This window comes from Brassica napus, chromosome C8 (genome assembly GCF_020379485.1).
Source record: "Brassica napus cultivar Da-Ae chromosome C8, Da-Ae, whole genome shotgun sequence".
In the NCBI taxonomy this organism is placed as follows: domain Eukaryota; kingdom Viridiplantae; phylum Streptophyta; class Magnoliopsida; order Brassicales; family Brassicaceae; genus Brassica; species Brassica napus.
In genome coordinates, this window is record NC_063451.1 from 1590382 (window position 1) to 1617923 (window position 27542).

Sequence of the window (27542 nt, forward strand, 5' to 3'; positions counted from 1 at the left end):
TAGTGAACAACAATACATAAAATAACAAAGATGGTGCTTAATTTGGTAAATGAGTGGGTGATCATATTGCTTGATGAGTAGATGATCATAGTGCTTGAGTTGGTAAAGGAGTGGAGGATCATTTCAAAGTTTATCTTATAACAGCCCGATATTATATGCATTCAATCTCGTAGCCTAACAACACAACCTGAAGTACCTGTGTCCAGATCTTCCAGGCAAATTGGTCAACCCTCTTCTTCTATGCAACTACATGCTTCAGTTTTTTTTTTTTTTGATTCTGTTATAACATCCCTTGTTATCTTCATAGTGCGTTACTTAACGCGGGAAACATATGCTTCACATTCCCACTATATGACGTGGCGACTGACTATTGGTGTGCCGACGATGGCTCAACTTGTTCGTTTGCGTCGGTAGCGACTCTCGACCTTATTTTCCCCGGTAATCCTCTAATCTTACACTAATCCCAACTTAAATTAATTAATCGAAAAGTAACCTTTTTACATATACTAGGGACTTTTTCCGGGCTACGCCCGGGTTTTCGTATAATCGTATAAGTTTTAATTTAACTAAATTGTTTTGGATCAATTTATTTTAATTTAATTAATTTTTTTTGCACTTATATATGATTAAATTGTGTATATATATTGCAATCGATTTTAAACTATCAAATTGGTAGAAAAAAATTGGTTTTTATTTATTCATTATCTTGTGACCACCGAATTAAATATAATTAAAACTCACAATTTTTTTTTGGAAATCAAATATAGGATGATAAGTAAGATATATTAAAATTTAATTAAACTTAATTAAGATTGAAATACTTTTATCTTATTTTTTAGGTTGGTATAAAGCAATAGTAAAATTTACAAACTGATTTAAACTTTGTTTTGACTTTAGAATCATTGAGTTCCAATACCAATTAATTTAAACTGAATCAAAATCAATTCATACTTAAAATAATATTATTTCAAATAAAACAGACCAAGCCAAATTAAATAACAAACTTTTTTAAAAACCATCACCAAAACTTAATATTTAAATTATATAAACCAACAATGACTCTCTAAATTAAGAATTTTGGCTGTCTAAAAAACCTTGCTCTTTTCTTTATGTTAGTTTGTAGTTTCAATGATTCCTTTTCATAAAAACTCTAATGATTAAATTAATATGTTATTTTAAAGTTGAATGGGCTTATTAATGATACACAGCGTTAAAAAAAAAGATCTGAAGACGTTACAGACCAAAAAAAATATGAGACATTACATGCTCTTAAGCTGTTTTCCAACTAAAGACCAAGTTGCTTGCAGCCTCATAGTAGAAAGAACACAAACGTTATAATCCCTGAATGAATTACTATGATTAGACAATGCAAACAAATATTCTCACACAATATATAAGTTTTAAATAGGTTTTATCGAGTGCACGTTCAAGAAGGAAACCATAAAACAAAGAACAACATATAAAAGCAAATTAGGGAGATCATATATATAGTTTTAGCTTAGAATACTAAATAATAAAAATGTGGATTTTGGTAGCTGGGTGGAAAAAGCCCCATTGCATTCTCCGTCAAATCTAATTCATATTCCAATTAGGTTCTATTGTACTTCAAACCTGACAACACTCTTTTGATTTTCTCAGCTTCTCCGTCTTTTTGCTGCATCTTTTCTGCAATCTTTAGATTCTCTATCTTTGGAATATCATCAGCTATTTCCCTTTATCTGGGTTGGAACTTCACCTTCTTGCCATAAAAATGACAATACAACTCTTGTTTATAGGAACTACTTAGGAATAATGTGTTCATTACTTATGAAAAAGGCAAGATGAATATAGCCTTAGTGGTTTTTTCTTGTGTTTCGCTAACAGAAGACAATTTGTCATTCTTTTGATTCAAAAGAATATTCATAATGCAAAACAACCACTTCTAAGGTAGAAGCATAAACTTAGACGAAGCTCCTACATTCACTTGAATGAATCTGTTACAGAAATTTTACTTTCAGGTGTGACATTAGGTCTTGGTTCCATTATCCAGATTGAAAAAAAAAATTAGAATCTATAATCACAATAGTAAGATTGCAGCATTTACGAACATAAACCCTGAGTCATTCAGAGATGCTTGGTTGTTTTGCCCTTGCTTCTCTTGCTTGATTTCAAAGCACCGACCGGATTCGTGCTTTTCTTCCACACGTCCATGAATGATATAAGCAGGCATCCTATGACATCGATGAAGCAGAACATGAGATAGCTAAGGCTACTCTCAAACTTGAACACCTGGATATGAGCTTCTTGATTACCAATGAAAGAATAGGTGAACAGATTAAATCTTCCTGGATCAAACGTTACACTCCAAAGAATTGGCGAAAGATGTAAGAGGCAGCGTATCATCAAATCCGAAGTATCCATCATCTCATCATCTCGTAATGGCTCCAGTTCAATGGATTTGGTATAATCCGAAGACACAGACTGAAAAACTTTTGTCCCTGGTGGAACGATCTCCTCTTGTGCCGAAAATTAGTTTCTCTGGAATGACTCAGTGCCTCAGGTTGACCTGTTACACCGCCTGTGTATACATTGTGCCATTCAGATATAAAACAAAGAAACCATTAATGTCACAAAACCTAATGTTTTTGCCTTTTTATAAGGTAAATGACAAACCTGGCTCACTGTGCCATTCTGGTTCTTTCTCGTCATATTCTTCTTCATGATCATGATCGTGGTAATGACTATGACCATGTTTGGTAAGACTGTTCCTGATTTTAGATTTTTCTCTCACTTTCTTGAACACTTTATTAGCTCCAATCTCTTGATCCTCTTCTTCCTCTTTCCTTGACTCTTGTCCTAATTTCTGCATGAACCTTGCGTGATTCGCATCTTTTTTTTTTATCACATTGACCAAACTCCAGTCCAATTCACGTTTTTGTTTTCACTCTTTAAGCTAGAATATAGAAATATGATGTAGAGATTAGTTAAGAAATTACCTTATAGCATCTTCACGCTATGCTTCACTCTGAAAGTATCAAGATTCATGTGTCTTTGTTATTGTTCCTTCTGAATCACCGTAGTCCTTGTCTCCAAAATTATCATGCATTTAACCCTGATAAACAATTCCACATTACCAATTAGATACGTAACTCTTCTCTTTCTTAAACAAACATAAAAGAAATATCTTTCATGCATGCTTGCTACGGGTGTGAATCAGGCTGTCAAAAGATTTAAGAAGATATAATTTATTGTTTTCTCAAGAGAGAAAAATATGAGAAGAAAATCCTTTTAATTATAGAAACTATTTCGGTTCTATCTAACCTCATAAAGGACAATGACTTTCTCCTTATTGAGATGTAGCAATCCTTCCTACCTGATTCACGTTCTCAGATATTGGTTAAACTGTGCGATCAAGGGCCAAGAGGCAAACACAATCTTAGATATTGGCATCTAAAAACATTGAATCATTATAGTATACCAAAGAAAGTATATATAAAAAGTGTAATCACGTTCTAGGACACCCGGATTGCTCAACAGTATGGATCAATCACCGTTCAAAGGCTTTTGATTAAAATTCAAGAGTGTAGACGATCTATCTACACGGAGACAACAGAATAACGGAATTGATAAACATACCATGATCGAGCCATCAGCGAGTCAGATGAAACGTCGGGATCAGAGAAAACACACCGATATGGAATACACATCCCCACCGATTAATATCATCAAAACGATTAGAAATAGGAACAACTGGATGCGAAAGAGACACCGATTAAAGATTTTGGTTGCATGTAAGATTCAGTGAAGATGTTTAAATAAAAGGAGAAACAAAGAGAGGTTGAAAGAAACATGAAGAAATGAGTAAAGAATACCATTGAATGATCAAGAGTGGAGGTGATAATGTCAATTTACAGATTAGATGAAACGATAAGGAAATGGAAGAGTCGACTGATTGTCGTCAGAATCCTTTAGGGTTAAGAGATGGGCTTGATATGGGTCAGTTAGTCTTTTTGTATCAGCCCACCACGAATGCTCGGTTACGTAAAAACTTGGATTCATGCTTGATAGGGATGACGTGGCAAAACAGAAACTTCTCATTGGTTGATTAAATTAAATGATGTGGACACCCTCTCCATTGAGCATATCTCCTTTTTTTTTTTCCGCCAAGTTTATTTTAATTAATACTAAAAAGGGTTTTAGCCCAATTACAAAGCCCGAGGCCCAACCCAAAGACAACAAGAACCCATAAACTACAGGTTATAACATAAACGTTAACGGGCCTACGGCCCAACAAACAAAACCGAACGACATCAGACGGCCCACGGCTCAAGGACGCTCGACACGTGTAAGGATAACGCCCCATCAGTGCGGCACGCGTCACTTCCGCATCAACCTGACCTTCACCATCTCGAGAAGTCGCCGGAGATACACCACCGAAAGCGAGGAGCTCAGACAACCGCAGAGCCTCCATCGAGACCAACTCTTCTCTTCCACACTTTGTTCTCGCTTTGGAGAGCATCATCGATCCAATCGAAAGCTCATCCGACAACACAAAGCCGTGAATCACTTGGAATCACGAACCAAGAGACACCCACATACGACCAACGAAATCCACAACCGAATCAAAAGACTGGAACAAGAAACCGGCGACGCAAGGTTGAGGAAACCTTCACCCCCTGGAGAACAGAGCCGAGGACGGGGGAGCTGCAAAAGCCTCCCCTCCCGGAGACAAGAACCGGCGGCGACGGAGCTGAAGGAGCCTTCATCTCCCGGAAACGAAACATCCACTGACTAAAAAACCATTAGCTTTTCCCCATCGAACCTTCACCCAACCGCGTCTTGACTCCAAAATCAGATCCGCCGCAGAGGAGACCTGAACCAGGGCTCAGACAAGGCGGAGGATTGAGGTGACGAAAGAGAAGCGCACGACCAACATCTTTGAGGTTACTCTAGGGGCTCCGGCGACGGCACGCACGCTCACGCGCCGGCCGCTCGCCGGACCCAAACTTAGATTTACTTTCTCTCTACTTTCTCTCTCTCTTTCCCAGATAGCATATCTCCATTTTAGTATTGTCATCTTAGAAAAGACTTAAGAAAAATAATTATTCTCTTGAGCTCGCGAAACAGTACGGACACACTTCAATTTCGCGGCGAAGCAAAATGGGATTCGTAGTCGGCCTTGTAATCGGACTCGCCGTGGGAATCACTATCATCATCGGCTTCGTCAAGGCGGAGAATTACCGATCCAAGCTCCGCTCTGAACTTGTGAGCCTCCACACACACACACACACACACACACACTCTTTTTAAAAAACCATTCGGTTTTCAGCTGGATTTGTCTCTCTTTTTTCTCAGGCGAACACGGTGGCTGCTTTCGCGAGGATGACGGTGGAGGACTCCAGGAAGCTTCTGCCTGCTGAGTTTTATCCTTCCTGGGTCGTCTTCTCCGAGCGTCAGAAGTTAAGTTTGCTATCAAAGATTCTTCCTTTGCTTAGAAAGATTCTTCCTTTATGCGAATTGGTGGACAAAAGAAGTTGTAGGATTTGGTTATAACTCTGTATACTGATGATACCAGTTGATTTGGCGTTTTGTTTACTTTCAGTTGACTTGGCTGAACCATCACTTGACAAAGATATGGCCTTATGTTGATGAGGTATGTTAGCTTCCCTTTGTTTAATCATGTTTTTGTTTTTTTAATTCATCGGAGTTTAGGCAGCCTCTGAGCTTATAAGGGCATCAGTGGAGCCTGTTCTAGAGCAGTATAGACCTGCCGTTGTCGCCTCCTTGACATTTTCTAAGCTCACTCTCGGTACCGTGGCGCCTCAGTTTACAGGTTTGCTTTGTCCATTCCTGTTTTTATATGCACCTTTGTGTTGTGAGGTAACCAGAGCTTGTGCTCCTGAATCATGTTGAATTGGCGTTGAAATCTTTTTGCTTGTAAGCTTTTCGATTTAGTTGAGTAACTGAATTCATGTCAATGAGAAGATTTATATGCAAGTGAATAAAAGAATGAGAAGTGGTTTAAAATTCAACTGGATAACTAATATTCAGTGGCCTTCTTTACATTTCTGTGGACAGTGTTTTTGACTTTTTTCAAAAAGAGGAGCCATAATCTCAAACTAATAATATGCTGCTGCTTTGAAATTTATGAGTCTGCTTTTGATCCTTGGTGTTTCTATAGGTGTTTCCATTGTCGAAGGTGATGAAAATGGGATGACCATGGAACTTGATATGAATTGGGATGGAAATCCAAATATAGTACTTGGCATCAAGACCTTAGTTGGTGTATCTCTTCCAGTTCAGGTAAATGACATGCCCCTCATGCCTGCCTTCAATTGCTTATTTTTATGTACTTCGAGATTGATGCTTGAGATCTGATTTGACACCACATTCTCCCGGATATCTAATTGATATGCAAATAAAGAACTAAGGCAAAGATAAGTTTATGCGGAAGGAAATAGACTTTATAATGCTTGTTAGTTTTCTGTCTTGCAGAACATGTGGAGTCAATACTGATGCTTTATTTGTAGCTTTTCTAGTTTGATCCATGATAAGCTGACAAGAACTGATTTCTTATTGTCTGTTTTCTAGGTGAAAAACATTGGATTCACTGGCGTTTTCAGGCTGATTTTTAGGCCACTGGTTGATGAGTTTCCTTGCTTTGGAGCTGTCAGTGTTTCTCTTAGAGAAAAGGTTGGTGCCCTCTAAAACTTTTGAAGCTGTTATTTTCATAATTGTTTTTTCTTTAGTTTTGTTTAGTGTTGTTACATCCTTCTGCATGCACATGTGTGTGCTTGATTGGTTTGATATAAGAAACGGTGTGTACACAAAAGTCTCAGTTGTTTAGCGTAAGATATCCAATTCTGTGTTGCAGAAAAAATTGGACTTCACCCTTAAGGTTGTTGGAGGCGACATTTCTGCAATTCCTGGACTTTCTGATGCTATTGAGGTTTGGCCTACTGTTTTTTTTTCCTGATGTTCTCCACCTTTTATCATAATAGTATATTAGCATTCATTGTTGCTAGTATCAGGACAGTTACTCTAAGAACCCATGAAACCTTGTTTGGATGCTACTTCCTTTTTGTAAAATTATAGTCTACGTTTCTAGTTTTCTTTTCCTTTTCCATCTCATTTTCTCACCCAGCGCTCCACAGGAAACAATACGGGATGCCGTGGAAGATTCAATCACATGGCCTGTTCGGAAGGTCATCCCCATTTTGCCTGGTGATTATAGGTACACCTTAGATTAAAAACATGAAGTTGAACCATTGACTTAATGTTTTTTATGGAGGGTTTAAGCGCTTACTTCATTGGAGTATATGTTAAACTTTCTTTTTATTCCCACTATTTACTGTTTTGTTATAGCACTATCAAAATGTCAATGCAAAATGAATATACTTGTCTTTTTTATTTTAGTTTTGGATTTTTATTTCCGCTATTTTTGTGTTTCTTTACCCAGTGATCTGGAGCTAAAGCCTGTTGGAATGTTGGAGGTGAAGCTCGTGCAAGCGAAGAACCTGACCAACAAAGATCTAGTGGGAAAATCTGACCCCTTTGCTAAAATGTTTATACGCCCTTTGCGTGAAAAGACTCAAAGAAGCAAGACAATCGTAAGTAGTCCATCTGATTATTTATTTGTGCTAAACCTTATCAAGAATGATATAATTAATATTTATTCCCACCAGAACAATGATCTGAATCCCATCTGGAACGAGCACTTTGAATTCGTTGTCGAAGACGCGTCAACACAACACTTGGTGGTTCGAATATACGACGACGAGGGTGTACAAGCATCTGAGCTCATCGGTTGTGCTCAAATCCGCCTTTGTGAACTTGAACCTGGTAAAGTGAAAGACGTCTGGTTAAAGTTAGTCAAGGATTTAGAGATCCAGAGAGATAACAAGAACCGTGGAGAGGTTAGATAATAAGCTATAAATTTCCTCAGATTAGAGATTTGTCATAACCTGACTACACGTTTATTGTTCTGTAACTTAAGGTTCACCTTGAGCTACTATATGTCCCCTTCGGTGCGGGAAGCAACGGCATCGTGAATCCCTTTGCCTCTTCGTCGATGACGTCCTTAGAAAGGGTGCTCAAGAATGATACGACAGACGAAGAGAATGCAACGTCGCGTAAAAGAAAAGATGTCATCGTGAGAGGAGTGCTCTCTGTGACGGTGATATCTGCAGAAGAGATACCGATACAAGATATGATGGGGAAAGCTGATCCGTATGTCGTTCTCTCCATGAAGAAGTCAGGTGCTAAGAGCAAAACTCGGGTAAGATCATCTCTCATTCAAGGAGTGTTATCCAAGTTATTAATTTTTGTTGTGTCACCAGGTTGTCAATGACAGCTTAAACCCGGTTTGGAACCAGACTTTTGATTTTGTGGTTGAAGATGGGTTACACGATATGCTTGTCCTTGAAGTTTGGGACCATGACACCTTTGGAAAGGTATGGTAAAAAACCGAACCGCAACACTCTGCTATCTAACGTTCTTTATTCTTCTGCATCGCAATATAAGTTGTGGGTTTACTTTATGGTGCAGGACTACATTGGGAGATGCATCTTGACGCTGACAAGGGTTATAATGGAAGAGGAATACAAGGACTGGTTTCCATTAGACGAATCCAAAGCAGGCAAGATTCAGTTGCATCTCAAGTGGATGGCTCAATCAATTTACCGTGATTCCTAAGTCTTCGTCTTACATAAGAGAAAGGATACGTAATGAAGCTTTGCTTTTGTTAATTATAGCTCTTGATCATGTGTATTAAGTTGTAAAAGGCACCAGAAATAGAGTTAGATGCGGTTTTTGCTTTTGTCTTCACGAGTCATAAGAATCTTAGTCTTCTTTATATTTGACAACTTGGCGCTGTTCATATCTTTGGCGGTTGTTGTGGCGATTGAACGTAAGGCAAAGAAGAAGCTTGTGTTTGTAATCAACAAGCTCATGTGTCTGGCTTGTTTGTTCATATCCATTTGCATGTCTTTCTCTCTCGTTTGTCGTTGTTGGTAAGGAGGATATTTGGCTGTCGATTTGTGCAACGGTTATTGGAGGGACGATCATGCTGATCACCATAGGTGCAATGTGTTACTGTGTGGTCATGCATAGTAGGATGAGGAGAAAATATAATAAAATAAATAAAACTATGAAGAAATGGAGCTACAAAATTTGTTAACTATATGAGAAAACAAAAACCTCGTTGCAATGAAAACAAAGCATAGTTCTGTTCATGTGTGTGTTATGAGAAAACTTAAGACACTAGAGACACTCGGGTGAGCGATGGAAGCATCTTTATTTGTCTTTGTGGGATTTGGTCTCAGACTTGATCTGATTCTGTCAACCTCTGTGTGTTTCAAGATTGAACAGCCAATTTCTGAAGATGTTGGAAGAAGACTTGGAGACTAACATCATCCGTGAAGATTACATCAGAACCTGCATTCATCTCGCTCGGGTTGTTGTATGTTGCTGATGGATTTAGCTTCGCTAACAAAAACCTTGCCTGCCACCAAATTATTACCAAACGTATTATTCAAAGTCAACTACACATTCAGAGATGAAAGAGTTTTTAAAAACTAACCTGAGATCCATGTTGATCACATACAACTAATCTCGGTACAGGGAAACGTTCACGGATGATCATCTGCGCATCTTCTTGAGGGGCTTCCAAGAGTTGTGCAAATGCCTTAGATCAAAAATGAAACATGTAAGCTTGATTTACCAATGCATCTTCAAGAAAATTCACCATTACCTGATGTTCAGGCTGATTTTGATAGCCCAAGTTGCGCCACTGCGCTATGGTCATCCCATGGAAAATGACGACGCTAATGTAAGAGTCCAACAACAGGATACGGTCTGCAGCGATGGAAGCAACATCCAACAATGCGGGCTGAGGCAGCGTGCTAAACGAGTAAGTTGTTAGAGATGGCTGAATCATAACAGCTGCGTTTGAAATATTTTCTCGGTTTAACAGCATGCGGTTGTACGCAGTTTCGTCTGGACTGTTGTTGAACACCTGCCAACATCACCATATGAAGAAACAAGAGAAAATTACAGAATGGCACGGACCACTTATTACAGATATAAATTTACAGCTTCTCCTACTTCATACTTACCTGGACAAACTGTGAACGTCGGAGATTAAATGTAAACTGTGGGAATAGTGAAAAGTTTTGATTCAGAGTAAATGATGCTGGATCATCCTTCCGGTAATCACCAAATTTGGAACAAAGACGAATAAGGTTCCTGTCTAGCCATCGAGTAGCATCAAACCCCTCCTGAGAAAACATAACCGATAGCAATTAATACGTTTGATAAATGTCCCAATTCAATAATGAAAATCCAAGAGTCTGAAAGTGCTCTGAATTAAATATTCACCTCTGTTTCCATTTTAAAGGAAGCTAATCTGGCCACCACCACAGCAGCAGTTTCTTGATCAAAACCTTGCACCAATTCCTGAGGATATTACACACCTCATTAGCATCAATGTCCCCATTACATAGACGAAAAATTGTAGGCTGATAAGATCACAAGAGAGTGCAAGAACTGAAGCAAAAAAAAAACAGAATGTGGAAGAAAAAGATGCTTCACCATAACAAAGGGATGAGAAGGTAAACAAAAATGCAAAGGCACTAGACCAGGATATAATTCGACCATTCTTGGAGCAAGGAAACACATCGACTAGTGATTTTAGAAACTCATAATAAGGTAGCAGTATCCAAGTAATTCCAGAAAATAATGTGGAATAGTGCTAACCTCTGTGCTAAGAGCAGTATCTACCCATTGTCTGGTAACAGTAGTAACTCGAAGTAATGATTTACCTTCTGGATTTTGGTAGCTGCAATCATATATATTTAAGATCAAATATCAATTAGATTGGTGAACATGCTTAAATCCGGAATTGAAGAAGAGGATACCTTGTCATAAACTGTATATATAACTGGTTATTTACAGCTCCAGGATTAGTTGATTGATCACTTGAAGAAAGATCAAAGAAGACTGTCAGACAAGTACTTTTGTCGAGACCACACATCTTCCACGCTGTAGTATTCCCCTCCCCAACAACTGTATCAGCAACGCTAGGACCTTTCTGCAAATTTACCCCCCAAAAAGCATAACGGTTAGGTAATCTACCATAATTTGAAGACGAAAAAAAGATAAACTTCAGAGTATGAGTAGTTTCAACCTTTTGCAATGACGCGCAAGGTCCAATAATCCCTTGGATTTTTATGTCCTTGGAACAGTTGATCTCAAATGTACCGCTGAAATGGTAGTTTGAAAATGAGTAAGAATGCCGCTAGCTAAAGAATTTCAATTAGCATGCATGGACAAATGAAATAGCAAGTAGAGTAGCTCACTTGAAACAAAGTCCGAGAGACTGTTCGCCAGCTTCAAATACTCGCTTGAAGGAGTCCTTGAATACAGAATGACCAAAGCTTTCTGATAAAACAACAAGTCCTCCAGTTCTTTCAACCGCAGCTTTCATTTCAGCAACACCAACCTAAAAAATAAGTATGATACATATTAAGCAGATTTCAAAGAATCCCATGTCTGTGAACAAAGTTAAGTGTAATATAGCAACCAAAAAAAATTAATCAAAATAATCTTCTTCAAGCTACAAAGTTCATTGTGACTTGCAACTTTAGAGGAAATGTTTTACACCAAATTTCCTTCTGAAGATATTTACCTTAACCAGATAAAAACATTCAGGGAAAAGAAATACCTGATCAAGTGCGGATGCAAAAAGGTCAAGTACATGTCCTTGGTTAACCAATTGGTTGGCGAGACCATCATAAAACTTCTCTGCTTTCTTATAAAATGGAGCCGCATCTTTATCAAGGTCTTTATGTGAACGCAAAGGTTCTGACAGATCCTTTGACACAATCTGCAGAAGCCAAACATAAGACTAACTCAAAAAGAAGAACTTCAATATCTATCTAACATCTTCTCCTAACAACAAATACTAGCAAATATCTATCTAACATCTTCTCCTAACTATCATAGCCAATTGTTCACCATTACCACTTCAATACCCGAAATTGAACAATTCGATAGTTAATAAGCCAAATTCTACAAAGCAACTCTAGAAAGAAGGGCGTTAAACAAATGGAGTTTACCGTGCCTGGTCCCTCAGAGCAAGGTCCTCCAACCAAAGCAACAATCCTAGCCCCAGTTCCAGGTAAACAAGCTCCAAGCAGACCCGTAGCCACACTCAAAGCCACCCCCGTGCACCTCGACTGTCGACGTCCAGGCTGCACAGGCCACTGATCCGTCTGCAGCTCATCCAACAGCTACACAACAACCAAAAACAATTATACAAAATCACACTAATAACAATCTCCATCAAAACTCACCGAATCAATGGTGAATTCAAACTCAGAAGCCGGCAACAAGAACCTACTAACACCGGACCCATCTCTCCCCACGGGAAACCCAGTCCTCCTCCCGGAAGCACCAAGCCCCAACTGCTCCAAAACCTGATCTTTAGAAATCTCCTTATCTCCCCTAAACACATAAACCTTAGTCAAATCAGAATACCCCAACTCATGCACGTGCGCCTGCGTGCCAAACGTAACAAACCCAACGAGCGCGTTCTCCGGAAGCAGCCCAACGGCTCGCCTAACCGCACACTTCGCGTACTCAAACTCCTCCTCGATCACACACGTGTCCAAAACAAAAACAAACACAACGGCACCGCTCTGATCCAAATTCCCAGGCCCAGTGGGCTGGGATGGGCCGGGCATGGAGTACTCCACGGTTGTGTACTGAGGGTAGAGCTCGCAGGGGAGGTTTGTCTCGGAGATGACGTGGTAGTGAGGAGGGAAGTGGTTGCGCTGGAAGCAGATGGGGCAGATCCAGATCTTGGCGGAGAAATCGACGCGCGCGAAGGGGTTGAGAGCGGCGGAGCAGGTGCGGCAGCGGAGGGGAGCGTAGGGGACGGATTGGATGTCGCGGTGGTAGCGGATCGGGGAGATGCAGGCGGCGACGGGGACGACGCACTTGCTGGCTTCGACTTTGTTGCGAGGCCAGACGTTCCACGTCATCCGGACGGAGTCGATTCCTTCAGGATCGAGGCTCTCCATCTCTGCCATGATTGATTGATTGATCGTCGGAGGAGTAAGAAGGATTCAACAACACTTAGAAGAAACGTTAAGAGAGGAGATATTAATGATAAATATATAAACGTTTTTTGTTGAATTAAAACGGTGTCGTATTATCATTTTAGTTTATAAACTCAAACTACGTGCATGTGTAAGACTAGGGCTGGGATTTTTGACCCAACCAAACCGAATCGAAAATAGAAAAGTTTGGTTTTCGGTTAGTTCGATTCAGAATTTCTGAAAAAAGATTTCCAGTTTTTAGTTCGGTTTGGTAATCGGTTAGTTCGGTTTTAATCGGTTTAATAATCGGTTTGGTAATCGGTTTGTTCAGTTCGATAATTGGTTAGTTCAGTTTGGTAAGACAGTTGCTAGCATTTTAGTTTCTTGAAATATAAATAAATAACATCTCCATATTACACTATCATTTAATTCATAAGCTCAAAATATATTCATGCATTTGTGTGAGACACGTTGTGAGCATTTTAGTTTCATTACATCCCCTATATATTAATTGAGAAGCATTTGAAAGTTTAGAACCTTAATTTTGTATTAATTAAAAAAAACTTCAAATCCTAGGTGACACTCTACAGTTATTATGATTATCTTATTTATTTGATATTATAGATATTTTTTTATTCTACAGTTTCTACAGCTTATAAATGAAAGATGTAGGTTTCTTAACTAAAATACAAAAGAAAAATGTTTGCTTTATTTTTTTTTGCTGTAGCTTTAAAAATAAAGCTAAAGCATGATTGATAAAAATTAATAGAAATTTGATGTATGATTTAACTTTGAAAAGTAAAGCTAAAACATGATTGGTAAATTTAATGATTTAGAAAAAAATAAAGCTAAAGTAGGTAGATAAAGCCCAACCAATCACCCCCAAAATAATTTAACTGTGGAAACAATATGAGTTTTCTGCAAAAAAACCCTCAATGTGGTTTTTTTTTGCAAATTAATCCGCGAACTCAAAAACCCACGGGTCAACCCTCCAAGTGCCAGTCAAACCGCAATATAACCCTCGGCCGTATTTATGTGTATTTGACTGTGTATAATTTTAACATTTTTTCAATACTAGGTCGTTTTGGCGCTAATTTTTTAATGAAAAAAATTTGTTGAACTCGTGGTTTGAAATTTGAACCTTAAATACCATGTGCATGCTATATAACCACCTCGGCCAACAAATATATTTGTTTACTTAACAAACGCAATTATATAGATTTCTAAAACGAAATGACCTTGTTTTTCTCAGACATGGGAGCTTGCGTAAATGCACAATGAAGGTGGAGTTCAACAAATTTTTTTCATTAAAAAATTAGCGCCAAAACGACTTAGTATTGAAAAAATGTTAAAATTATACACAGTCAAATACACATAAATATGGCCGAAGGTTATATTGCGGTTTGACTGGCACTTGGAGGGTTGACCTGTGGGTTTTTGAGTTCGCGGATTAATTTGCAAAAAAAAACCACATTGAGGGTTTTTTTGCAGAAAACCCAAACAATATTGTTCACTTTTTTCAAAAATGTCTTCGATGGAAAAAATAAGGTTTTTATGTCATAATTTGTTTAATGTCCACTAGAGAACATTATATTAACCTAAAATATAAGAAGTGTATATTCTTTCCTTAAATAAAAGCTACATAATTACCTAATATGATTTACATATATATGACAATTAATGATTATGAATAATAAAGATTTGATAACAATTTTTGCATCCTTCTTCATTTTTGTTTAAATTTATATTATTAAAAAAAAAACAATCACATTAACCATATAATAAAAAATTAGATTTTTTCTTATATATTATATTTTGAATTTTTTAAAATGACTTTAAATTACAAAAATGAGGAAACCTTATATGTTATATTTTTTTTAAAACGACTTTAAAATACAAAAATGAGGACACCTTATATGTTATATTTTCTTATATGTTAGATTTGTTCTTATATGTTATATTTTGATTTTTTTAAAACGACTTTAAATTACAAAAATGTAAGTTTTCCTTAAGTATACGACTAAAAACATTAAAATGACATGTATCAGTTCGATGGTTGATTTGAAAGCTTTCAAAACCATATGAAAGATAAAAGTCAAAATAATTCAACTGTGAAAACAATAATGTTCACTTTTTCAAAAATGTGTTCGAGGAAAAAAATAAGGTTTTTATGTCATAATTTGTTTAATGTCCACTAGAGAACATTATATTAACCTAAAATATAAGAAGTGTGTATTCTTTCCATAAATAAAAGCTACGAAATTACCTAATATGATTTACATATATAAGACAATTAATGATTATGAATAATAAATATTTGATAACAATTTTTGCATCCTTTTTCATTTTGTTTAATTTTATAGTATTAAAAAAATAAACAATCACATTAACCATATAATAAAAAAATAGATTTTTTCTTATATGTTATATTTTGATTTTTTTAAAATGACTTTAAATTACAAAAATGAGGAAACCTTATATGTTATATTTTTTAAAACGACTTTAAAATACAAAAATGAGGACACCTTATATGTTATATTTTTCTTATATGTTAGATTTTTTCTTATATGTTATATTTTGAATTTTTTAAAACGACTTTAAATTACAAAAACGTAAGTTTTCCTTAAGTATACGACTAAAAACATTAAAATGACATGTATCAATTCGATGGTAGATTTGAAAGCTTTCAAAACCATATGGAATATAAAAGTTAAAATAATTCAACTGTGAAAACAATACTGTTCACTTTTTTCAAGAATGTGTTTGATGAAAAAAACAAAGTTTTTATGTCATAATTTATTTAATGTCCAATCCGATCAACCCATGATGTATTAATTATAGTTTTGTTCCATTATTTTTAATAAAAATTGATCCGATCCATCGGAAAGAAATTATATAATAACAACAAAAAATATTTTATATATATAAATAAAATGATCAAATATATAAAAGAAACTATCGATAATATATACAAATAAACTCACCCTGCGCAAGGCGCATGTCTTATTCTAGTATATAAATAAATGACATAACATAGCAACATATATACTAAATACATCATATCATATGAACTGTGTATGCCAACAATGTATATTGGTTACTGCATTGCTTACACTAAACCTCAAGGTTAAGCAAGACACATGTGAATAATGTAACATGTGTACTGGTGGTTTGGCCGAGGATAGACGGCAAACCGAAGGAGGGAGATGTGAAGCCATCTCTAAATTGATCACTATAAGACACAATTCGATATTTTTCTCCACAAACCTGGGTCTTCCCATGCGTAACTACATATATGATCAGTCATCAGAGGTTCTTGCTCCATTCATATTAACAAAAAGATAACTAATTTTTTTAATAAAATATACCTAAATTTTACCTTGACTAGGGTTAAAAGGACATATAATTAGCATTTTTGTTAATGGCAAATTTCGTTTTGATATAATGGACAGTGTGCAGTAAAGGAATTGTCATAGAAATACTGATTTCGTAAGACATGTAGTTTGAAAGTTACATAAATTATTGCATGTAACAGATTTTCTTTCAAGAAAGTTATTATAGACTTAAGAGTATGGTTATTGGGAGGTTTTTAGAGTGTGGTTCTTACCGGAATATAAGAATCCGTCTCTTAACTTTTAACTAAAAAAGTTAAGAACCGGCTCTTAAAACTCTTATTTAAAAACCGGTTCTTAACTTTTTTAGTTAAAAGTTAAGAGACGGGTTCTTATATTATGCTAAGAACTCCACCCTAAAAACCCCCTCCCCAATAATCATGCTCTAACGAGTGGTCCATGGTGAAATAAATACTGTATAAATAAAATAAAAACAGAAAGTGAATAAATTATAGAAAAACAGAAAAAGTAAATTGGAAAAGCTTTCTTCCTGCAAGTACACAAGTACCTTGACTTGGCAAGTTTCCATTATTTTGTTTCCTCGAAAAGGAAAGTGGAAAAAAAAGAACTTGATAAATAACCTTGAGTGGCTCTGCTCTCTCTTTAATGGTGGAGACTGGAGAAAATTATTTAGGAGACTTTTTCTTTGTTATTCATCACAAAACATTTGCGAATAATGTCACGGCGTATCATCCGTCTCTCCAAGCTCTCTTCTCGGAACAACAATGTTTTCGTATGTAAAAGCTTCTCTCTCTATTATTACTTCTGTATTAGAGCATGATTAATGGGGGTGCTTAGAGGGGGTGCTTAGCAAAAAAATAATATAATAGCGGGTGGAACCCACACAAAAACTAAGTACATGTGCTTATTCTGCTTAATTAAGCACCGGTGCTAGCACTGTTTAGATAGCTAGGTTTGTTCAGATAGGCTTTTGTAGTAGAACACAATTGAGTTTGAGTTTGTTTAGACAAGACCAGTGTTTGTAATTTTTTTTTTAAAGACAAAACCAGTGTTTGTAATTACTATTCAGTTCTGACTTCTGATGGTCCGAGTTTACTTGACAGATCCAAAAGTGCGTTCGCTTTTTCTCCACCGGCCCGTACTTGACACTCGGTTGCAACACTGGAGATGTCCTCTTGTTTGACCCGGCCAAAGAACAGATAGTGACTCTCCACGGCAAAACAATACCTAAAGAGCTCAAGGACGAAGGAATGATTGGAGCTTCTCATGGATGGGTTTTTTTCTCTGACCGGCGTGATCGTACGGTACGTGTCAGCGACATTTACAATTCTTTTGCATCCAAATCAAACCCCTCCGTGATTCCTCTGCCTTGTCTTACTGATCTTCCCTGTGAACAAATCGAACAAGTATGTAACGTAGCAATGTCGTCTTCCTCCCCTCTCGAGAAAGACTGTCTAGTGGCTATCAAGTTTTCAGGTGACCAGTTGAGTCTATGCAGGCCCGGTCGTGACCTTGAGTGGATTAACATCTTAACCCCTTTCCATTGCTGTGAAAACTCAAATCTCATGTATTCAAAAAGAGACCATAGATTATACTTACCTGCTCCTGGAGGCAAACACTTGTTCTCCTATCATCTCAACTCCACAGCAGACCCCGCTGAGCTCCATGAGTTGGTCTATCGCGGCCCTCCAGAGATGGTCCAGTCCGAGTGGGAGGTCTTGAGTTCGTGCTCCAGGAGGGAATACCTTGTTGAGTCATCCTCTAGTGATGAACGTTACCTAGTCAAATGGTATGCGCATGGCTTCTACTCATCGGTGTTAAAAGGAATTGATTACGAAACAAAGAGGTTCATGTTGTTTAGTGAGGAGGAGACTACCGAGGGAAAAATCATGTGTTACACAGAGGACATTGGAGATATGTGCATTTTCATTGCAAGTAACGAGGCTTTCTGCATCCCGGCTAGCTCATGCCCCGGTCTGAAACCTAGCACCATCTATTTTATGGGACGTGGCTTTGGCTCTTACGATCTCACTACCGGAGACACACATCATTACAAAGCTCCCGGTGGTGTTATCACCATTCCTTACTGGCTTCCTCCGTTTTCTACGTAGTCACGTATAAAACTCGTAAAATCAACTTCTTAAAATCTTTTTACTAATAGTTTTTTTTTATGTTAAAAAAAGTGTCAATATGGTATAAATTTCTTAGAGCATCTCCAATGTATTACTCCAAAATGGTGTAACTCTAAAATGGAATTGAGTTTTACTACAATGTATTACTCTATTTTTACTCCAAAAAAATATATTTATTTTTTATTTAGTTAATAGTTGTTATTAGTATCTTCAACTTATAAAAATTTAACAATTAACCCAACTATTTTATGTTTACAAAATTTCCATAAAATAAATTTTATTTAAATTAAATATTTATCATTAAAAATACAACTAGAGTTATCTTCCAATTTTAATTCGTGCAGTTTTTATCATATGTAATTTTTCTAATTCAAAAATATTTACATGCATTAAAAGAACATAAAGAAAAAAATAAAATTTTGTTTTGTAATTTGAATTATGTATTGGGTCCCATTGTTTGTGCATATATCAAGTTCAACAAGTACAAATGTTATCAATCAAAATTTTGACCCACAAGATTAAAAAACTCATATATTTAGTTTGAATAATACTTCACCGATTTTAGTAGTTTCGAAAACAATTTACCGAATTAATTATTAAATTACTTATTTATATTATATTGTATTTATTCTTAGTTTTGACTTTTATGAGTTTATGCATATTTTATGTAAACTATTAAATAATCTTTTGTTGAGTATTATATTATTTTAAGTATGAAATAAAAACATTAAAGATTAAAAGGACCATTTCATAAATAGAAAAAGTTCAACTCAAAAATGGAGTAATGAGTAAGATTACTCCATAAATGGAGTAACCCTAGCCATTACTCCATTTTGGAGTTGAAGGTTAGAGAAGATTTTACTCCAAAATTAAGTTTAGAGTCAAAAATGGAATAGGGTTGGACATTCCCTCACGGCATACCTGTGTGCGTATAAGTACATTTATTTTACAATGAATCTATTAATCTAATCATAATGTGATATGTTGGCCAATATTTTAGAGTAAGTGTAACAAACCATAAACTAATTAACAGAGTCAAAAATGAACATGAAGATCGTCTTAAACTTTAGATCATAGCAATCAAAACCGAAGTGGCAAACACACCCCAACTAGTTGGAAAAGGGAGGAAGCCAGAAAGGGAAGAAAGGAATCCTTTTTTGAACATCGTTAGGATCATCAAAATGACTAACAGTTCCGGTGGTGAGATCACAAACAGCAAAGCGACGGCCCATCAAGTAAATAGAGTTGGGTTTGAGACCAGAGCAGGAGCTTGCCACAACGCAGAAAGGATCACTCTTTGAAAGGAAGATGCAAAGATCTCCAATGTCCTCGGTGTAACACATGTTTCTTGTTCCTTTCGCTGTGACTTGATCCTCCTCTCTAAACACCATCACTATCGGGTCTTTGCTTCGTAGAGAAGGGACAGCTGAATACCTGCATGCACACGCACAGTCCGAGTTATAGCACTAACCAAAATCTGTCTACATGTTACATTATATATATATATATATATATATATATATATATTTATATATTCCTTACCATCTGACTAGGAAACTTTGACCGGAAGGTGACTCCACCCAATGGTCCTCCCTGAAACAAGAATCTAACGCCTCCCATGCAGAATGTGGCAACTGGGGAAGGTTATGAAACACCAACTCATTGAACTTAGGGTCGTTGTTATGGAGATCCCAAGAGCACAAGTAGTTGCTTCCAGGGGCAGGCAAATAAAACCTTTGATCTTTCTTTGAATACATGAGATTAGAGTTTTCGGCGCAGTCGAAAGGGATTAGTCTGTTAGTCCAAGCGTGGTCACGACCAGGCTTGCACATACTCAGTTGCCTACCCAAGAACTTGATAGCCACCACACAATCTTCCTCATGAGGGGAAGAGGAGGACATTGCCACGTTCCAGACAACTTTGGTTTGACCATAGAGCACACTAGTAAGCGGAGGCAGAGGAATCATCTTGGTGTTTGATTTGGAAGGCAGAGGATTATAAAGGTCGCTGATACATACAGAGTTATGATTGGACCGTTGTTGAGAGAAAAAACCCCATCCTTGTGAAGCTCCCATCAAGCTCGAGTTATATAGCTCTTGTGGAACTATTTTTTCCAGGACTCTGAGTACCTCTTCCTTGGCCGGATCGAACAAGATGATACCTCCGTAGTGGCTGTTACCTTCTACAAAACGCAAAGCATCATCCCAAACGTTGCAAACTGTCAAATAAGGGCTGGTTGAAAACAAACGAACGCTCTTCTGTATCTGCCAAATCAAAACTCAAGAGATCAGAACCGAAACACTCATCTTGACTAATTCTAAAGCCTAGCTTATAATCCTTGATGCAAATAACTAGAGACAAACTCAACTGGGTTCCCCTACAAACCCTAACTAGATTAGAACTTAGACAATAGGGAAGAGAAGAGAAGCTTTTACATACAAAAACATCCTTGTTCCGGTGAGAGAGTTTGGAGAGACGGAATAGAAGTTGTGACATTGTTCAATAAACTTCGAAATTACAAAAAAAAAAATTATTTTTTTGATGAATTTACAAAGTAAAATTGATATTACATATCTTCTCCAATCTCCACCAACTTTAAAAGAGAGAGGAGTCAATGGTAATTAATTGGTTACCAAATACTCTTATTTCTTACACAACAACATAATGGAATTTTGCCTTTTCTTCTTCATTTTATCCCTTTTTATTTTTCTTTATTTTGTTTACTTCTATGTTTTATTTATTACCAAATATTCATTTTCCCCATGGACTCGTCAAATCTATAATTGACGAAGAAAATAAATACTATACAATAAATTAACACGTGAGCATTTTAGTTTCATGATGATATATAAATAAAAACTCCAACAACGTACTAAATACATATGAACCGTGTATGCCAACAATGTATATTGATTTTTCTTTTTTGAAACACCAACAATGTATATCCCCTATATATTATTTGAGAAACATTACAACTTATTTTTGTAGCCACATGTCATCACTAGGATGATTCTTAGAATCATTAGATAAATATGTTGGTCCATCTAATTATATAATAAACTTTTTATTAAACTAACAATAAATTCATCATTAATGTACTTTATTATTTACTTAAATAAAATTTACGGAATTGCCTAATGTGGCTAAAGTATATATGGCAATTAATGATTTTGAATAATAAATATTTGATTAAAAAAATAGTGTATCTTCTATCATATTTGTTTAATTTTAAACTATTAAATAAATCAAACAACCACAATAACCATATAATAAAAATTTAGATTTTTATGTATATGTTATATTTTGAATTTTTACAAACGGCTATAAATTAATAAAACTGTTAAGAGTCTCACATTCAAATTTTATGATCCATGGTTTAAAAATTTTGTTATGACAAAATACAAATGATTACAAAAATTATATAAGTAAAAGTCTAATTTAATTAATTATTAAGATTAATATATATATCATTTTAAATTAAACTATAAACCATATAAAATACAATATTTTAGTTTCAAAATTTATTTTGAACAATTTTTTTGATAAAAGTTTTGAACGGTCATTGACAACTTATTTTTTTTTTTTAATTATAAATTACTAAAACTATTAATCTCACAATGAAAATTTTGTTATCAGTAATTTAAATTTTTTTCTATAAAAGATATAAATGATCGAAAAAACTATATGAGTAGAAATCATCATTTAATAGACATTGATATTAAAAATATACTAAAATATATTATCTATGTTAGTATCATTTAAATTTAATTACATATCCTATCAAATATAAAAAAAAATATATTTTGGATTAATAAAATTAATTTATATGTTCGCACCAATTTAATTATATATTTAATAGTTACTGAACTTTAATTATTTATTATATATTAATTATTTCATAATATGTAAAAAAATTTAATACATAAAATAATTTTTATATATAATGTTAATCCCGCGCAAGGCGCGGATCTTAACATAGTTGATTACTAATTGCTTTTACAACCTCAAAGTTACAGCCGTTACGTTTGAGGTTGAAAGCAGGTTTTGGACGTCGTCAGCACATATATGCACGTGCCGAAAGTAACACTTGCGTTGGTGGTTGTTTGGACAAGACGGCAAGCGAAGGATAGAGATGAGTTCACGTGATGCATGAACTTCATGGTGCAATTATATTAACCAAAGTTAACTAAAATCTTATACATAAAATGAACAAATTGTTTAGGGTTAAAAGGACACTGGTTGCATGTTACATGAATTATTGCATGTAACAGATTTTCTTACAAGAAAGTTATTGTAGACTTAACTAGTGGTCCGTGGTGAAACGAATACTGTATAAAGAAATAAAAACAGAGAGTGAATTTCTCTATAATATATTATAGAGAAAATGATGAAAATAAAGCCTTCTTCCTGCAAGTTTCCATAAGTAGATTTAACCAAAAAGGAAAGTGGAAAGAAGATTGGTAAAATCGATCTTGAGTGGCTCTCCTCTCTTTTAATGGTGGAGATTGGAGAAAATATTTAGTAGACTTTTTCTTTGTTATTCATCAAAAAATTTGGTAATTTTATAATTTTGCCAAAAATGTCTCAGCTTCTCATCCGTCTCTCCGCCAAGCTCTCTTCCCGGAACAACAATGTTTGCGTATGTAAAAGCTTCTCCTCCCTTCTCTATCTCTCTGTTTGTTTACTTCTGTATTAGTTAGGTTTTGTTCAGCTATGCTTTTGTGGTAGAACACAACTGAGTTTGAGTTTTTTAGACAAGATCTGATGTCCGAGTTTACTTGACAGATCCACAAGTGCTTTCGTTTGTTCTCAACCGGCCCGTACTTGACACTTGGTACTAGGGTTCAAGAAGTTTTGCCGAGCGGCTGCAAAATTGGAGATGTTCTCTTGTTTGACCCGGCAAAAGAGCAGATACTGACTCTCCATGACAAAACAATACCTAAAGAGCTCAAGGACGAAGAAATGATTGGAACTTCCCATGGATGGAGTTTTTTCTATGACCGTCATGATCGTATCGTACGTATCAGCGACATTTTCAGTCCTTTTGCATCCAAATCAAACCCCACCGTGATTCCTCTGCCTCGGCTTACTGATCTTCCCAGTGAACAAATCGAACAAGTATGTAACGTAGCAATGTCGTCTTCCTCTCCTCTTGGTGATGAAGACTGTGTAGTGGCTATCAAGTTTTCAGGTGACCAGTTGAGTCTGTGCAGGCCCGGTCGTGACCTTGAGTGGACTAACATCTTAACCCCTTTCCACTGCTGTGAAAACTCAAATGTCATGTATTCAAAAAGATACAAGAGATTCTACTTATCTGCTCCTGGAGGCATTCACTTTTTCTCCTATCATCTAAATGAAAACACTGAGCACCATAAGTTGGTCTACCGCGACCATCCAGAGCTGGATCAGTCTGAGTGGAAGACTTTGAGTATGTGTTCAAGGAGGGAATACCTTGTGGAGTCATCCTCTAGTGATGAACGTTACCTAGTCAAATGGTACACTCTTTAAAATCAATAATCAAGTGTGAATTCATTGGGGAAAAAAAAGAGTGTGTTGAGAATAACTGTGGTTGCATATGTGCAGGTACGCTCATGGCTCCTACTCATCGGTGTTAAATGGAATTGATTACCAAACAAAGAGGTTCATGGTGTTTAGTGAGGAGGAGACGGCTGAAGGAAAATTCATGTGTTACACAGAAGATATTGGAGAAATGTGCATTTTCATTGCAAGTAACGAGACTTTCTGTATCCCGGCTAGCTCATGCCCCGGTCTGAAACCTAGCACCATCTATTTTATGGGACATGGCTTTGGTTCTTATGATCTCACTACCGGAGACACACATCATTATAAAGCTCCGGACGGTGTTATCACCACCCCTTGCTGGCTTCCTCCAGTTTCTATCTAGTCATACTATTGCTGTCGCTTTTATTTTCTCTTAACCGGTTTGGACTGCTAAGATTTAAGACATTGTTTTTTTTCACGATTCAGTTAGATTTTTAAGTGAAACCATCTTGCAACAAATATTGAATCTAGGACGCTTATCTGACAATTCGTATGATTATTTTTTTTTTTAAATATTTCTTCATATACCTAGGTGAATAAAATAGCTAAGTGTCAAGGCAGTTGCAAAAGGAGCTCGGTCTGGTGGTCGTTAAGCTTCAGACCAACCTCTTATTGTAAACATCCGGCTTTCAAGTTTGAATGGTTCATGAGACCTTCTTTGATGTAAAAAAAAATATGTCAAGGCGGGTATAAACTTTTTTTTGGGAAATATTTATGTGTCTATAAGCTCTCATTTATTTTAACATTGATTCTATTAGTCTAATGATCGTAATGTGACATGTTAGCCAAAATTATAGAAAAAATGACAAACTAAATAACAGAGTAAAAAAAAGGAACATCATAGCAAATCCAAAAGCAAACACACCAACCAAAGAACTAGACAGAACATGGAGGAATCCAGAAAGGGGAGAAAGGCATCATTTTGGGAAGTTCAAAACAAGTGACAGCTCCATTAGCGAGCTCGCAGATAGATACGCAATGATCCATCATGTAGATGGAGTTGGGCTTGAGACCAGGGCAGGAGCTTGCCACAACGCAAAATGGATCGTTCTTTGAAAGGAAGATACAAAGATCTCCAATGTCCTGGGTGTAACACATGTTTCTTGTTCCTTTTGCAGTGACTTGGTCCTCCTCTCTAAACACCAGCACCATCACCATCGGTGTAGGAGATGGATTGCATCCCTCCACAAGGCCCATCAAATAACAGGCCGTAGCCCGACAATTTCGGTTGAGTTTAGTCGGCTTAGCGGCTAAAGACGTTGGCTCGACCCTAGAGTACTTTAAGCCAATCGGCTAAGATGATCAGTCGTACTCGGCTTAGACGAAATAATACCAAGGCCCGCATACTCGGCCTTTAGTGACAGGGCCCATAGGATAAGTGCGATTAGGGCATCACGAACAGAGGCGCTATAAGAGTGGAGGAGGAGGCAACGAGCAGAGGACTTTTGGACAACCTACACACTAAGCGGCTAGATCTAGGGTTTCTAAACGATCATTCTGATCTTGTTGCTTAGACCTCACATCTTGTCTCCTTATTTCCCATCAATCTTGTAACCCTTTGTCGGATTCTAATAAAAACGTCTTTAGTCACCCATCCTGAAGTTCATCATTCCGATCAACTGAATCTCGTACAAACAATCGGGGCCTTGCTTCCTACACGTGAATAACTGCACATGCACATATATGTCTACATGTTACATTCGTTAGCATTGACCAAAAATCTCTGTCTTGTCTACGTGTTATAATATTCGTTAGCATTGACCAAAAATCTCTGACTTGTCTACGTGTTATAATATTCGTTTACCGTTTGACTAGAAAACTTTGACCGGAAGGTGACTCTACCCAATGGTCCTCCCTGATGCAAGAATCTAAATCTTCCCACGTGGACTGTGGCAAATTGGGAAAGTTAGGAAACACCAACTCATTGAACTTAGGATCATTATCGAAGTGGAGGTCCCAAGAGCACAAGTAGTTGCCTCCAGGGGCAGGCAAATAGAACCTTTGATCTCTCTTTGAATACATGAGATTAGAGTTTTCCGCGCGGTCGAAAGGGATTAGCCTGTTAGTCCAAGCGAGGTCACGACCAGGCTTGCACATACTCAGTTGCCTACCAAAGAACTTGATAGCCACCACACAATCTTCCTCATGAGGGGAAGAAGAGGACATTGCCACGTTCCAGACCACTTTGGTTTGACCATAGAGCATACTAGTAAGCGGAGGCAGAGGAATCATCTTGGTGTTTGACTTGGAAGCAGCCAGAGGATTAAATAGGTCGGTGATATGAAGAGAGTTATGATTGGACTGTTCAGATGAAAATCCCCATCCTTGTGAAGCTCCTATTGGTTTCGAGTTAAGTAGCTCTTGTGGAATTGTTTTATCCGGGACTTGGAGTATCTCATTCTTGGCCGGATCAAAAAAGAGGACCTTTCCGATGTAGCTGCCACCTTCTACCAAACCCAAAGCATCATCCCAAACGCAGCAAAGTGACAAACAAGGGCTGGTTGAAAACAAACGAACGCTCTTCTGTGCCTGCCAAATATAAACTCAAGAGATCAGAACCAACACACGACTAGAAACACACATCATGTCTAACTAACCCTAAATTTAATCCTTGATGCAATAACAAGAGACAAACTCAACTGGGTTCCTCTACAAAAGCCAATCGAACTAGATTAGAACTTAAACCAATAGAGAGAGAGAGAGAAGCTTTTACATACAAAAACATTCTTATTCCGGTGAGAGAGTTTGGAGAGACGGAAGAGAAGCTGTGACATTGTTCAATAAACTTCAAAATGATATAAAAGTAGTGTTTTGATGAATTTACAGAGTAAAAAGAGTAATACATATCTTCTTCAATCTCCAGCAACTTTAAAAGAGAGAGAGAGATTTGGTTACCAAATATTTATTTCAGAACATAATGGAATCTTGACTTTTCTTCTTCAATTTACCTTTTTCATTTTTTCTTTATTTTGTTCACTTTCTATGTTCTTTTATCTCTTACCAAATATTCATTTCCACTTGTCAATTTAACTCTATCGACGAAGAAAGTAAGTACTATACAATAAATTACAAATTAGCCACACTTCATGCAAACTAGACGTGGGCATATTAACCGAAACCCGAACCGACTCAAAAAACCCGAACCGAAGTTAAAAAACCCGAACGGATTTAGGGTTCAACCAGTCCGGATACCTATACCCGATTGGTTATATCCGATACATGAACCAATTACTCGAAGTATCAGATATATATATTACTAACCCCAAACTTACATCTTCTATTCCCATTTATCTTTCCGTCTTTTCCTTCTTTAATGTATATGTTCAGTACATACTTAAATTCATTTTATTACCGATTACATGTATGAATTACTATACTTTGCGATATTGATTTATGTTTGATTACAAGTAGGATTT

The 27542-nt window shown here is 36.6% G+C and overlaps 6 protein-coding genes and 1 long non-coding RNA gene across 8 annotated transcripts; 3 read left to right on the forward strand and 4 right to left on the reverse strand.

Moving 5' to 3' along the window:
- Window positions 1–1940: 1940 nt before the first annotated feature.
- On the reverse strand, window positions 1941–3970 carry LOC111214079. Of its 2 annotated transcripts, XR_002663559.2 has the most exons (6): window positions 3852–3970; window positions 3616–3729; window positions 3301–3352; window positions 2976–3091; window positions 2653–2842; window positions 1941–2557 (listed from the first exon to the last, which is right to left on the reverse strand). It is a non-coding gene; the product is annotated as an uncharacterized LOC111214079 (long non-coding RNA). The 2 variants fall into 2 exon arrangements; XR_002663558.2 differs by having other exon boundaries at window positions 3616–3945.
- Window positions 3971–5018: 1048 nt separating this feature from the next.
- Window positions 5019–8861, forward strand: LOC111214081 (synaptotagmin-5). Its single transcript, XM_022716121.2, has 13 exons — window positions 5019–5244; window positions 5335–5439; window positions 5582–5632; window positions 5692–5812; window positions 6161–6282; window positions 6571–6672; window positions 6854–6928; window positions 7134–7213; window positions 7439–7589; window positions 7665–7895; window positions 7976–8257; window positions 8319–8432; window positions 8527–8861. The coding sequence occupies exons 1-13, from the start codon at window positions 5140–5142 to the stop codon at window positions 8671–8673; spliced, it is 1686 nt and encodes a 561-aa protein (XP_022571842.2). The 5' UTR covers window positions 5019–5139; the 3' UTR covers window positions 8674–8861.
- Window positions 8862–9095: 234 nt separating this feature from the next.
- On the reverse strand, window positions 9096–13287 carry LOC111214080 (protein transport protein SEC23-like). The gene is made up of 12 exons (XM_022716120.2): window positions 12333–13287; window positions 12096–12269; window positions 11702–11863; window positions 11337–11479; window positions 11165–11240; window positions 10896–11068; window positions 10735–10816; window positions 10357–10434; window positions 10095–10256; window positions 9731–9994; window positions 9560–9664; window positions 9096–9481 (listed from the first exon to the last, which is right to left on the reverse strand). Exons 1-12 carry the CDS (start codon window positions 13068–13070, stop codon window positions 9335–9337), a joined length of 2304 nt encoding a protein of 767 aa, XP_022571841.2. The 5' UTR covers window positions 13071–13287; the 3' UTR covers window positions 9096–9334.
- Window positions 13288–16044: 2757 nt separating this feature from the next.
- LOC111214602 lies at window positions 16045–18703 on the forward strand. Its single transcript, XM_022717580.2, has 2 exons — window positions 16045–17204; window positions 17536–18703. The coding sequence occupies exons 1-2, from the start codon at window positions 17148–17150 to the stop codon at window positions 18541–18543; spliced, it is 1065 nt and encodes a 354-aa protein (XP_022573301.1). The 5' UTR covers window positions 16045–17147; the 3' UTR covers window positions 18544–18703.
- Window positions 18704–19432: 729 nt separating this feature from the next.
- LOC106398346 lies at window positions 19433–21604 on the reverse strand. The gene is made up of 3 exons (XM_048766600.1): window positions 21004–21604; window positions 20107–20828; window positions 19433–19998 (listed from the first exon to the last, which is right to left on the reverse strand). The coding sequence occupies exons 1-3, from the start codon at window positions 21058–21060 to the stop codon at window positions 19674–19676; spliced, it is 1104 nt and encodes a 367-aa protein (XP_048622557.1). The 5' UTR covers window positions 21061–21604; the 3' UTR covers window positions 19433–19673.
- Window positions 21605–22620: 1016 nt separating this feature from the next.
- On the forward strand, window positions 22621–25720 carry BNAC08G01300D. The gene is made up of 3 exons (XM_048765496.1): window positions 22621–23203; window positions 23350–24059; window positions 24148–25720. The coding sequence occupies exons 1-3, from the start codon at window positions 23144–23146 to the stop codon at window positions 24467–24469; spliced, it is 1092 nt and encodes a 363-aa protein (XP_048621453.1). The 5' UTR covers window positions 22621–23143; the 3' UTR covers window positions 24470–25720.
- On the reverse strand, window positions 24949–27422 carry LOC111214082. The gene is made up of 3 exons (XM_048765497.1): window positions 26844–27422; window positions 25931–26655; window positions 24949–25793 (listed from the first exon to the last, which is right to left on the reverse strand). The coding sequence occupies exons 1-3, from the start codon at window positions 26898–26900 to the stop codon at window positions 25742–25744; spliced, it is 834 nt and encodes a 277-aa protein (XP_048621454.1). The 5' UTR covers window positions 26901–27422; the 3' UTR covers window positions 24949–25741.
- Between the last annotated feature and the right edge of the window lie 120 nt (window positions 27423–27542).